Raw genomic sequence first — 13,760 nt, 5'->3', positions numbered from 1 at the left:
CCTAGCATTTTGGAGGCCAAAACAGGCAGTTCACTTGAGCTCAGGAGTTCCAGATCAGCCTGGGCAACATGGCGAAACCCCATCTCTACAAAAAATACGAAAAACTTAGCCAGGCCAGTTGGTGAGCGCCTGTAGTTCCAGCCATTTGTGCAGCTGAGGAGGATGGATTGAGCGCAGGAGGTCAAGGCTGCAGTGAGCAGTGATCACGCCACTGCACTCCAGCCTGGGTAACAAAGTGAGACCATATCTCAAAAAAAAAAAAATAAAATAAAAAATAAAAAATAAAGTAAAAAATAAAAATGGAAAGATAGTGAACATGGTAACTTTTCTGTTTTGTGTATTTTACCAAAATTTTAAAAAGTGCTAAGATTATAATGAATATATATAACATGCCATACCACTAGCATGCAGAAGAGGGCGGATGAGGTTTAAGCGTTACAGAAAAACTTGATTCAATTCGCTCCTGCAGCCAATTCTGACCGTGTCAACGAGTCATCCACACACCTGCAGCTCTGCTGAGACCGTGCAAGCCCCGGGGTAAGAACCTTAGCTTTGTTTGTTGTAACTCTCGTTAAAAAGATATAAGGGCTGCATGGGTCTTTTTTAAAGAGGAGATAATTCGAGCTAATATTGAGCGGAGGGAGGTAGGGTTATTTAGATTTTTAGTATTTACTGTTTTGTCTAGATTAATGATTAGTGACCTTGGGGCTACTGATCTGAGGAATTTGTTGCAGATACTTGAGATCGTGGGTTTCTTTTCACTGATTGCGGATCAAACCTGGTCAGCCCTTCTATTCAGATTGAACAGTCCCATGCATTGTGGCAAGTTTTCTCTAGCTCTTGTTTCCCCATGGTGTATGTTCACCTCTGCTAGGTGAAACCTTTGGCTATTTAAGGCATATTTGTTGCTCCTTTACCCCGTTGAAAAGTTCTGCATTTGTGTTACCTGTTTAAAGGTAGGGGCAGATCTGATGGATCTTGTACATTGCAGTTCTTATTCCCTTTCCTTCAGAAGTGGACAAAGAGGGCCATATGTGGTTGCTGTGAAGAAGAGGATGGTTAACAACCTGTGAGCATTTGATTTCTTAATGAGCTTTCTCGCAGACCACCTACATTGAGCTATTAATTAGGAATAGCATGCACTTCGAGTTTTATTTCAATTCTTGTGAACTTATAACTTTCCTAAGAATATATACACGTGTAGGCAAAGTCTCTTGAACTTTGTGGCACCTAGCAGAGTGTCCCACAGCAGCCGCATGAAGCTTCAGAGAGAGGGGCATGGGGTGAGAAAGGAGGAAGTGGCCGCCATGGCAGCTGGTCAGATCAATGGATTCAACCTCCGTGATTTGGTCCTTAGGATGTGATTACATCCTAAGCTACCTCATTTCAAGGTTTGAGGTGCCTTCCAGTTGGGTTTAGCTACCATCCAGAAGGAAACAAACAGGTCTGGGTTCAAATCTCTGCTTCTTCAATTGGCCATCTTGGGCAAGTTACTTTACCTCTGGGCTTTAGCTCCTCCATCTGTAAAATATGAATAATAATGGCCGCCATTTTGTTGAGTTGTTGAGGGATTAAACAAGATAATGGACAGAAAACACTTAGCTCCATGTCAGATACATAGGAAATACTAAAAAGAAGTCATTCTTACACTTATGTTGCAAAGATCATTCAACATTCAATAGGTTCTTAATCTCTTTTCTATTTCTTTATATCATTGGGAAAAGAGAAATTAGATGATTAAATATTCTTTGGTAAAACGCTAGTTGTCATTTGTCTTTTGACTTGGGCTTTTAAATGATAAGGTATTAAAGATGTATTAAGGAAGGTCATTCCCTGTTTTTTTTTTTTTACCTGCTTTTAACATAGTAGTAGGGGTATGATATTAACATATATATACTGTTGATAGAATACATCACCAACATGATGAAACCCCATCTCTACTACAAATACAAAAATTAGCCGGGCGTGATGGCAGGTGCCTGTAATTCCAGCTACTCAGGAGGCTGGGGCAGGAGAATCGCTTGAACCTGGGAGGTGGAGCTTGCAGTGAGCTGAGATCACGCCACTTTACTCCAGCCTGGGTAACAGAGTGAGACTCCATCTCAAAAAAAAATGTTTACGTCCTACTTTTAAAATTGCTTTAATAAGGCCAGGCACAGTGGCTCACACCTCTAATCCCACCCCTTTGGGAGGCTGAGGTGGGAAGATTGCTGGAGGCCAGGAGTTTAAGACCAGCCTTGGCAACATAGTGAGACCCTGTCTCTATATAAATGTTGTTTTTATAAAATGTCATAATGCGTAAGTATTGCCTGAGAGATAGGACCTTTATTATTATTATTATTATTATATTAAGAGAAGTTAAAAAAGAGTTCATTCTTCTCCATTACAGTCCCAGATAAGACTGTAGTATTGGGCAGGAGGAAGAAGTGGGTAAGAGAAACTCTGACTTCTCAGCCCAGAGAGTTCCAGCTAAAGCAACTTGGTTAGATTCTGCTGCATTCTTAAGGGGCCATGGCTGTAAGACCTAGAAGCTTAAAGTCAGTTGCTACAAATTAAGCACTCTATGAGATGATAACATTAAAAGCACCTTTGTCAGCCTAATGATTATAACCGCCAGGGTCCTATCAAGCCATAATAGAGCCTGAGGCAAAAGAAACAATCAGTAATACTGATCCTGTCTTTATGACAAATGTCGATATTTTGTTCAACATCAATTTTGGCATTAATTTTCATTTTAAAAAATATTTCATGTAAACATTATCTTGATTCCTGAGTTCCTTGGGATCCCCTTAACATTTATGCCTTCCTCGCTGCTCCCAAGTCTTGACCTGATAACTGCCACCATTTATTAAGTGTGATATGCTAGGCATGGTACTAAGTGATTTATATACATTGTCTTACGCCTCTTCACAGGCTCCATTTTACAGATGATAAAACTAAACCTTTCAGAAATTAAATAAATGGTCCAAGTTACATAGCTAATGAATGGTTAACACTGGACTTGAACACAGATCCATCAATCCCTAAAACCAAACTCATTCTTTTTTTTTTCTGAGACTGAGTCTTGCTCTGTTGCCCAGGCTGGAGTGCAGTGGTGGCGTCTCAGCTCACTGCAACCTCCTCCACCTCCTGGGTTCAAGCGATTCTCCTGCCTCAGCCTCCCTAGTAGCTGGGACTACAGGCGCGTGCCACCATGCCCAGCTAATTTTTTTGTGTTTTTTTAGTAGAGACAGGGTTTCACCATGTTAACCAGGATGGTCTTGATCTCCTCACTTCGTGATCCACCTGCCTTGGCCTCTCAAAGTGCTGGGATTACAGGCCTGAGCCACTGCGCCCGGCCCACCAAACTCATTCTTTAACCATCATGCCCTGCACTATATCAGGAATTCACAACATAAATTCATTCATTCAACACATATTTATGAGAGCATACTATGCCTCATGTTGTGCTAAGGATTAAAATGTTGACATTCATACATACAAGGATTCATTCATTCATATGTGCATTCAACAAGTAGTTAATGAGCTGGCACCACGTGTCAAGCACTATTCTATGTGCTGAGGATACAGAAGTGAACAAGACAGACAGCTATCATGGGAATGAATGGAGAGGGGACAGTTGATAAACAAATGAACGAAAGTTTATTTACTAAGAGGTCATTCCGAAGAGATCATGAATTCATGGAAAATTATTTTCTGCTTCTAGTGGCATGGACATCAAGATATTCTGAAATTTAATGCATAGTTTTAAGAAAACTGAAAGAAAATATAAAGTTTATCATTATACATTAGATACTGTGAACACAATAATTTGAGTAGTAGTTACACTTCCAGGCCACAGTTGTAAACTGATTTTCTATTAGAAATATTTAAAAGTAGATGTAGAAAACTTACCCTTAAATATATAACAGTTAAAAAATCCAGCAGGAACTAAGTTAATTAAATAGAATATTCACCTGTTTTTTTCTGATAATTATACTGTGTTATATTTACATATTAATGCAGTATAATATTTTAGTATGTATTACACTGTAGGGAGTCACTGAGATGTTAGCAAAGAAAAATATGGCCAGAGGCATCTAAGTCATTTGACCATGTTTTTAGAAGTTGGTGTTTTTTTTTTTTTTTTTGAGACGGAGTCTCGCTGTGTCTCCCAGACTGAAAAGTTGGTATTTTGAGAAATCATCTAAATATGGTGACCTTACCAAAATTATTGCTTTTTCTCCAAGATGTTTGAGAACACTTACCAGAAAAGTTTACAAAATATAAAAATTACATGATCAATGTGGATAATTAATATTTTTACAAAAGAATTCTCCAAGTTTACGATGTAAGGGAGTTCACACAAAGAAACTATGATCGTATGTGTTCCCAAGATTAGAGATAAGATGCTCTCTTTCCTTTACTAGTATCAGCCGCTAATGGAAAACTTGGGAGTGGCCCTCCCACTCCCTGCTCTCCAGAGGTTTTCTGGAATTTCTTTACTTCAAGAAAAAACCAGACTTGGGAAGGTTCTAGAGAAGAGAAATACAGATGAGAGAGAGGTAACATTCTAAGTGGCTGTATGTTTTGATTCTGCCCCACCTTTGTTACCTCGCCATGTTTGTGTGCATTCCTGTGGGTGGGTGTGCCCACCGCCTCCCCCACCTCCCATCCAGCCTCTCAGAATGCTGGGAGCATGACACGCACAGAGAAGTCTCTCTACCCCATCCTCTTTCTGTTGAGCATGTCGTTTGCTCCCTCTGCTTGTCTATGGGAGTGACCTGTCTGAGGGAGGTTGAGGGTCAGTGTGTAACAGATACATACAAATGGAAGCAGAAAAACTCCCACACTAACTTATCACCTGCCCTTGGTACCTTCAGAGTGCCTGGGGTGGGGACATGTGTAGTTAAATTGTTTACTAATTTGCAATTGGAATCTAACCACTTCTCTCCATTTGCACTGATACATTCTCTGTGGCACAAGTTACTCTATAGTGTCCCAAGGAGTCTTCCCTGCCAGCCTTGTGGCTCCCAGTCATTTCCACCCAACAAACAGAGGAATCTTTTTATTTATTTATTTATTTATTTATTTATTTATTTTTATACTTTAAGTTCTGGGGTACATGTGCAGAACGTGCAAGTTTGTTACATAGGTATACACATGCCATGGTGGTTTGCTGCACCCATCAAACCGTCATCTACATTAGGTATTTCTCCTAATGCTATTCGTCCCCTACCCCCCCCATCCCCCGACAGGCCCCAGTGTGTGATGTTCCCCTCCCTGTGTCAATGTGTTCTCATTGTTCAACTCCTAGTTATGAGAGAGAACATGTGATATTTGGTTTTCTGTTCTTGTGATAGTTTGCTGAGAATGATGGTTTCTACATTCATCCATGTCCCTGCGAAGGACATGAACTCATTCTTTTTTATGGCTGTGTAGTATTCTATGGTGTATATGTGCCATATTTTCTTTATCCAATCTATCATTGATGGGCATTTGGGTTGGTTCCAAGTATTTGCTGTTGTGAATAGTGCTGCAATAAACATGTGTGTGCATGTGTCTTTATTGTAGAATGATTTATAATCCTTTGGGTATATACCCAGTAATAGGATGGCTGGGTCATATGGTATTTCTAGTTCTAGATCCTTGAGGAATCGCCACACTGTCTTCCACAATGGTTGAACTAATTTACATTCCCACCAACAGTGTAAAAGTGTTCCTATTTCTCCACACCCTCTCCAGCATCTCGTGTCTCCTGACTTTTTAATGATCGCCATTCTAACAGGCATGAGATGGTATCTCATTGTGGTTTTGATTTGCATTTCTCTAATGACCAGTGATTATGAGCTTTTTTTCATATGTTTGTTGGCTACACAAATGTCGTCTTTTGAGAAGTGTCTGTTCATATCCTTCACCCACTTTTTGATGGGGTTGTTTTTTCTTGTAAATTTTTTTAAGTTCTTTGTAGATTCTGGGTATTAGCCCTTTGTCACATGGATAGATTGCACAAATTTTCTCCCATTCTGTAGGTTGCCTCAAACAGAGGAATCTTTAAAATGTATGCCAGAACCTGCCACTCCTGGACTCTAAATCTTCTGCTGGTTTCTTATTTCAGTCAGAGGAAAATTGCCAAGTTCTTACAAGATCTGACCTTTTCTCTGATTTCCTCCCCTAACTCCACTCCAGGCCTTCCTCACATTTTCCAAGCACATCAGGATCTTTAAATTTGTACTTGCTGTTCTCTCTCTCCAAAATACTCTTTCCCTAGACAACAAGTGGCTTGCTTCTTCACCTGCTTTAGATCTCTGTATGAATGTCACTATCAGGGAGGCCTTTTTTGATCATTCTATACAAAAAAATCACTCCCCAGTCTCTTTCTGTTTCCCTTATCGTAGTTATTTTTCCTTCAAGTCAATATCACTGCCTGATATTGGTCCCCACCCAAATCTCATCTTGAACTGTAGCTCCCATGATTCCCATATGTTGTGGGAGGGACCTGGTGGGAAGTAATTGAATCATAGGGGCAGGTCTTTCCCGTGCTCTCATGATAGTGAATAAGTCTCACGAGATCTCGTGGTTTTATAAAGGGGAGTTTCCCTGCACACGCTCTCTTGCCTGCTGCCACGTAAGGCATTACTTTACTGCTCATTCGCCTTCCACCCTGATTGTGAGGCCTCCCCAGGCATGTGGAATTGTGAGTCATAACATATAAATGTATTGTGTTGTTTGCAGTCTCTCTTTTCTTACCCTCTCTCTAGAATGTAAGCTGTGTAAAAACAGAAATCTGTTCTTTTCACTGCTACTTCCCCAGTGCCTAGAAAAGGCAGAATAGGTACTTAATAAATATCTTGAATAATGAATATTGTAAAATCTTAGTATTCCAACTACCTCTGTTCTATGTCTAATCAAACCACATGAAGCTTAACATGTCTCCCAAAGTCCTCAGAATTCTATATCCTTCAGTTTCCTTGTCTATCAAATGAGAGTAATAGTACTTCCCTCACAGAGTATGGTGATAAATAAATAATATACACGAAGCAATTAGTATGTGTCTTGACACATTGAAATCTAACCCAGAAGTTTTGATTCTATGCCATAGCAGAATTCAACAGATGAATATCAAGACCTTTGAATTCAATAAGAAGTTAAGGCATTTATAGTTGTCTAGTAACAGACTGAAGATTGTAGCTTGGTATTCACTGGCAGGTCTCAGACATTTAGATCTTTCTTTTAATGACTTTGACACCATGCCTATCTGTGAGGAAGCCGGCAACATGTCACACCTGGAAATTGTTTCTCAACATTAATACTATTATTTGGCAGTGATCCAGATTGCTTTTGCCACTAACCTGAAGACATATAGAGGCAGAAGGACAGGAATCATTCTATTTGTTTCCTGTTTTGAAACTTCCATCTGTATAGGTAAGTGTTCAAAGTCCAATATTAGCTCCAGGGACTTTCTATATCCACAAATACAAAAATTGAGGGATAACTCCTTGATATCAAGTCAAAGGTTCACAGTGTCTGGTAATAAAACAAATTACTTTCAATTTTCTTGAAATCTTCAGGCTATCAAAAGGAGATGTGAGAGAGGGTGTTGAGTCTGACCTGACAATGCGGTTCTTAAACCGAAGGGCCATTATGCTTCTCCTCTCTGAGAATCCTGACTTGCCTCAACAACGGAGATATGGCACAGTAGCCAGCTTGGAGACTTCTCAGCCAATGCTCTGAGATCAAGTCAAAGACCCAACATACAGATTGGGACCCTATTCCAACCTCTTGATGAATATAGTCAGATGTTGGCATTTTTTTCACAAATAAAAGTCCTACAGGATTTAACCAAATAAAAACCTAACATTATATACTGTCTTTTTAGGGTTTTGAGCTCATCTTCATCATTCATATGAGGAAATCAGTGGTAAAATCCTTGGAAATACAATGAGACTCATCAGAAACATTTACATATTTTGTAGTATTGTTATGACAGTAGAGGGCGAGGCTCCAGAGCTGCCAGAAGAAAGGGAACTGATGACCAACTGCTCCAACATGTCTCTAAGAAAGGTTCCCGCAGACTTGACCCCAGCCACAACCACACTGGATTTATCCTATAACCTCCTTTTTCAACTCCAGAGTTCAGATTTTCATTCTGTCTCCAAACTGAAAGTTTTGATTCTACGCCATAACAGAATTCAACAGCTGAATCTCAAAACCTTTGAATTCAACAAGGAGTTAAGATATTTAGATTTGTCTAATAACAGACTGAAGAGCGTAACTTGGTATTTACTGGCAGGTCTCAGGTATTTAGATCTTTCTTTTAATGACTTTGACACCATGCCTATCTGTGAGGAAGCTGGCAACATGTCACACCTGGAAATCCTAGGTTTGAGTGGGGCAAAAATACAAAAATCAGATTTCCAGAAAATTGCTCATCTGCATCTAAATAGTGTCTTCTTAGGATTCAGAACTCTTTCTCATTATGAAGAAGGTAGCCTGCCCATCTTAAACACGACAAAACTGCACATTGTTTTACCAATGGACACAAATTTCTGGGTTCTTTTGCGTGATGGAATCAAGACTTCAAAAATATTAGAAATGACAAATATAGATGGCAAAAGCCAATTTGTAAGTTACGAAATGCAACGAAATATTAGTTTAGAAAATGCTAAGACATCAGTTCTATTACTTAATAAAGTTGATTTACTCTGGGACGACCTTTTCCATATCTTACAATTTGTTTGGCATACATCAGTGGAACACTTTCAGATCCAAAATGTGACTTTTGGTGGTAAGGCTTATCTTGACCACAATTCATTTGACTACTCAAATACTGTAATGAGAACTATAAAATTGGAGCATGTACATTTCAGAGTGTTTTACATTCAACAGGATAACATCTATTTGCTTTTGACCAAAATGGACATAGAAAACCTGACAATATCAAATGCACAAATGCCACATATGCTTTTCCCTAATTATCCTACAAAATTCCAATATTTAAATTTTGCCAATAATATCTTAACAGACGAGTTGTTTAAAAGAACTATCCAACTGCCTCACTTGAAAACTCTCCTTTTGAATAGCAATAAACTGGAGACACTTTCTTTAGTGAGTTGCTTTGCTAACAACACACCCTTGGAACACTTGGATCTGAGTCAAAATCTGTTACAACATAAAAATGATGAAAATTGCTCATGGCCAGAAACTGTGGTCAACATGAATCTGTCATACAATAAATTGTCTGATTCTGTCTTCAGGTGCTTGCCCAAAGGTATTCAAATACTTGACCTAAATAATAACCAAATCCAAACTGTACCTAAAGAGACTATTCATCTGATGGCCTTACGAGAGCTAAATATTGCTTTTAATTTCCTAACTGATCTCCCTGGGTGCAGTCATTTCAGTAGACTTTCAATTCTGAACGTTGAAATGAACTTAATTCTCAGCCCATCTCTGGATTTTGTTCAGAGCTGCCAGGAAGTTAAGACTCTAAATGCGGGAAGAAATCCATTCCGGTGTACTTGTGAATTAAAAAATTTCATTCAGCTTGAAACATATTCAGAGGTCATGATGGTTGGATGGTCAGATTCTTACACCTGTGAATACCCTTTAAACCTAAGGGGCACTCGGTTAAAAGATGTTCATCTCCCTGAACTATCTTGCAACACAGCTCTGTTGATTGTCACCATTGTGGTTATCATGCTAGTTCTGGGGTTGGCTGTGGCCTTCTGCTGTCTCCACTTTGATCTGCCCTGGTATTTCAGGATGTTAGGTCAATGCACACAAACATGGCACAGGGTTAGGAAGACAACTCAAGAACAACTCAAGAGAAATGTCCGATTCCACGCATTTATTTCATACAGTGAACATGATTCTCTGTGGGTGAAGAATGAATTGATCCCCAATCTAGAGAAAGAAGATGGTTCTATCTTGATTTGCCTTTATGAAAGATACTTTGACCCTGGCAAGAGCATTAGTGAAAATATTGTAAGCTTCATTGAGAAAAGCTATAAGTCCATCTTTGTTTTGTCTCCCAACTTTGTCCAGAATGAGTGGTGCCATTATGAATTCTACTTTGCCTACCACAATCTCTTCCATGAAAATTCTGATCATATAATTCTTATCTTACTGGAACCCATTCCATTCTACTGCATTCCCACAAGGTGTCATAAACTGAAAACTCTCCTGGAAAAAAAAGCATACTTGGAATGGCCCAAGGATAGGCGTAAATGTGGGCTTTTCTGGGCAAACCTTCGAGTTGCTATTAATGTTAACATATCAGCCACCAGAGAAATGTATGAACTGCAGACATTCACAGAGTTAAATGAAGAGTCTCGAGGTTCTACAGTCTCTCTGATGAGAACAGACTGTCTATAAAATCCCACAGCCCTAGGGAAGTTGGGGACCACACACTGTTGGGATGTAAATTGATATAACCTTTATGATGGCAGTTTGGCAATACTCATTAAAATAAAAAATAGTTATTCCCTTCATATCAGTTTCCGGAAGGATTTCTAAGAATGTATCCTATAGAAACACCTTCACAAGTTTATAAGGGCTTATGGAAAAAGGTGTTCATCCCAGGATTGTTTATAATCATGAAAAATGTGGCCTGGCACAGTGGCTCGTGCTTGTAATCCCAGCACTTTGGGAGGCCAAGGTGGGTGGATCACGAGGTCAAGAGATGGAGACCATCCTGGCCAACATGGTGAAACCCCGTTTCTACTAAAAATACAAAAATTAGCTGGACATAGTGGCACACGCCCATAGTCCCAGTTACTTGGGAGACTGGGGCAGGAGAATTGCTGGAACCCAGGAGGTGGAGGTTGCAGTGAGCCGAGATTGAGCCACTGCACTCTAGCCTGGAGACAGAGCAAGACTCCGTGTCAAAAAAAAAAAAAAAAAAAAAAGAAAGAAAGAAAGAAAATGGAAAACATCCTCATGTCCACAACATAAGGTCTAATTCAACAAATACATGTAATACAATATTACATGCCACTAAAAAAATGAGGTAACTCTATATTTACTGGTATGGAAAAAACATATTAATATGTTATAAACTATTAGGTTGGTGCAAAACTAATTGTGGCTTTTGCCATTGAAATAAAAGTATAAAGAAATCTACACCAGATGTAGTAACAGTGGTTTGGGTCTGGGAGGTTGGATTACAGGGAGCATTTGATTTCTATGTTGTATATTTCTATAATGTTTGAATTACTTAGAATGAATCTGTATTTCTTTTATAAGTAGAAAAAAACAATAAAGATAGTTTTTAAAGCCTACACATCCTACTCATTTGGCTTGATTCTTCATTCTGGTCTCGCAGGTCACAGGAAGAAAAGCATAAAATATAAAAAATTATAATTTTGCAAATTTATAAATACCATGTCATTTTTCTGGTTAGAAAAAAATTCTGTGGCTTAAACACATGATTCAGGGAGAGAACGTCATGCTCCTTTAAGATCTGACACCAATCTCCTTTTATCTCCTTGCATCTTCTTTATTTTTAATTGTTAGAGACTAGCTCTCGCTCTGTCACCCAGGCTGGAATGCAGTGGTTCGATCGTAGCTCACTGCAGTATTGAAATTCTGGCCTCAAATGATCCTCCTGTCTTGGACTCCCAAAGTGCTGGGATTACAGGTGTGAGCCACCACACCCAGCCCCTCCTTGCATCCTATCATTGGGCCCTATGGAGCTACTGGCCCTTCCCCAGAACTTTCAGTGTTCTTTCATGGCTCCAGAGCCCAGATTTCACATTGCGCCTGCTGTAATGCCTTCCCTTCTTGGGTTTGTTCAGGAAATCTTACAGTTCTCTCAGGACACAATCCACATATTGACTCTTCTTTGAAATCTTCCTTACTCTTTCCCATAAGCATGATGCTTCTTGATTCTCTTCCACACTTTGGACATATTTCTATCATTAACCTAATTATGTACATGTTTAAAGTTTCTGTTTCTCACTAGACTATGAACTCCTCAAAGGTTAAGACAGACATACATCTGACCTTGTGTCTGCAGCATTCCCTGGTTCAGAACCGGTGCTCAATGAATGTTTATGGAATGGATGTTGGGTTGGCTAGAAGAGCTTAGCGGGAACTCAACTTGCTTAAGGATAGATCGTGGAATCTGAAGGCATATTCTGAGAAGCTCAGGAAGAGCAGGAATAGGTTAAACTCAGGTAAGAAGACAGAGAATCCAGAATTGAAGGATTCCTAAGTAGAGCTCAAGTCATGTGAAATTGCCAAAATTTGGTTGCTCTTGACCTAGAAAAGCATCTACTTTTAAAAATCTCATTTTATCTGTATTAGTCAGGGTTCTCTAGAGGGGCAGAACTAATAGGATATATATATATATATATATATATATATATATATATATATAAAAATTTATAAGGATATATAAGCTCATATATATATGAATTTATTAAGGAGTATTGACTCACACAATACGCAATATATATGGGAGTTTATTAAGGAGTATTTACCCTTACAATTACAAGGTCCCACAATAGACCATCTGCAAGCTGAGGTGCAAGGAAGCCAGTCCGAGTCCGAAAGCTGAAGAACTTGGAGTGCAATGTTTGAGGGCAGGAAGCATCCAGCACAGGAGAAAGATGTAGGCTGGGAGGCTAGCCCAGTCTAGTTTTGTCATGTTCTTCTGCCTCCTTTTATTCTAGGTATGCTGGCAACTGACTAGATGGTGCCCTCCCAGATTAAGGGTGGGTCTCCCTTTCCCATTCCACTGACTCAAATGTTAATCCCTTTTGACAGCACCCTCACAGACACACCCAGGAACAATACTTTGCATCCTTCAATCCAATCAAGTCGACAGTCAATATTAGCCATCACACCATCTACTAAGACTAATCCCCTAAACAAGTTAAAACTGGATTCTGCATCTAATTCATTTTCTTATAGTTTGTGATCTTATGAGTTCCTCACGCTAGTGATTATTTTAAAATTTGTACTCAAGAAGGCCAACCCGAGAGTACAGGGAGGGCACTGGGTGTTGATCTAGAAGCCAGGCCATGCTACCATTTGGCTAGTAGCTGGAGTTGAGGAGCTAGAATCCAGCAGCCTCGGGGCTGAGCATCTCTCTTTCTCTTCCCTGGTGAGCCCATGGTCTGTCTGGCAGAAGGGGAAACCCAAGGAAACTACAGTGGAGTGGGGACAAAGCATGGGGAAGGTGTCTTTCCTGGGCGGGACACTGATGTAAATGTGATTCTTGGCTTCTGGAGGAGTGAGACCGATTCTGCATGAGGGTTTGTAAATCTTGAGTAAATTATTCAAAATGAGACTTTCACCTTTAATTAGTTAATGAATTCACCTTTAATTATTTAATGAATTCACCTTTGCTTAATTAATTCAGCTTTAATTAATTAATTCACATTTAATTAATTTGGAACATGCAAAGAATGTAAGATTAGACCTAAAGTCACCAGGATTTAGTCATTTCATGGTAGAACCCTCAGTTTAGCAATACCATTTAAAAAATAGATGTGTTTTATTACAAATTTAAAAATAACACATTAGGCTGAGCTCTCAGCAACTTCACAGCTGGGTAATCCTTAAATCTTACCTATCAAATCATTGTGCTGTTCCTTTCTCAGAAACTTAAATACCATCCAAAATTTCCTAATATGCTTGGTTTTGACTGTTATGATTTACAATCAGAAAAAATAAATTTTACATGAGTTGAATGTTATTTGCTTTTGAGGCTTGAAATACAAGTAACACCTAGCCTCATACAAACCTGATGATATACTTTTACCCAAGAAATC

General features: G+C 39.2%; 1 protein-coding gene across 1 annotated transcript; it reads left to right on the top strand.

Moving 5' to 3' along the window:
• Positions 1-467: 467 nt before the first annotated feature.
• Positions 468-10,472, top strand: TLR10 (toll like receptor 10). The gene is made up of 2 exons (XM_005554670.5): positions 468-537; positions 7,859-10,472. Exon 2 carries the CDS (start codon positions 7,921-7,923, stop codon positions 10,354-10,356), a length of 2,436 nt encoding a protein of 811 aa, XP_005554727.2. The 5' UTR covers positions 468-537; positions 7,859-7,920; the 3' UTR covers positions 10,357-10,472.
• Positions 10,473-13,760: the final 3,288 nt, after the last annotated feature.

The sequence above is a fragment of the Macaca fascicularis genome, chromosome 5 (assembly GCF_037993035.2).
Source record: "Macaca fascicularis isolate 582-1 chromosome 5, T2T-MFA8v1.1".
NCBI classification, from domain to species: Eukaryota; Metazoa; Chordata; class Mammalia; order Primates; family Cercopithecidae; genus Macaca; species Macaca fascicularis.
This window is presented reverse-complemented; position numbering and strand designations above follow the sequence as displayed.

Bases quoted from the DNA above. Each gene is read 5' to 3' on its own strand.
- TLR10 (XM_005554670.5), top strand. From the start codon at position 7,921: ATGAGACTCATCAGAAACATTTACATATTTTGTAGTATTGTTATGACA.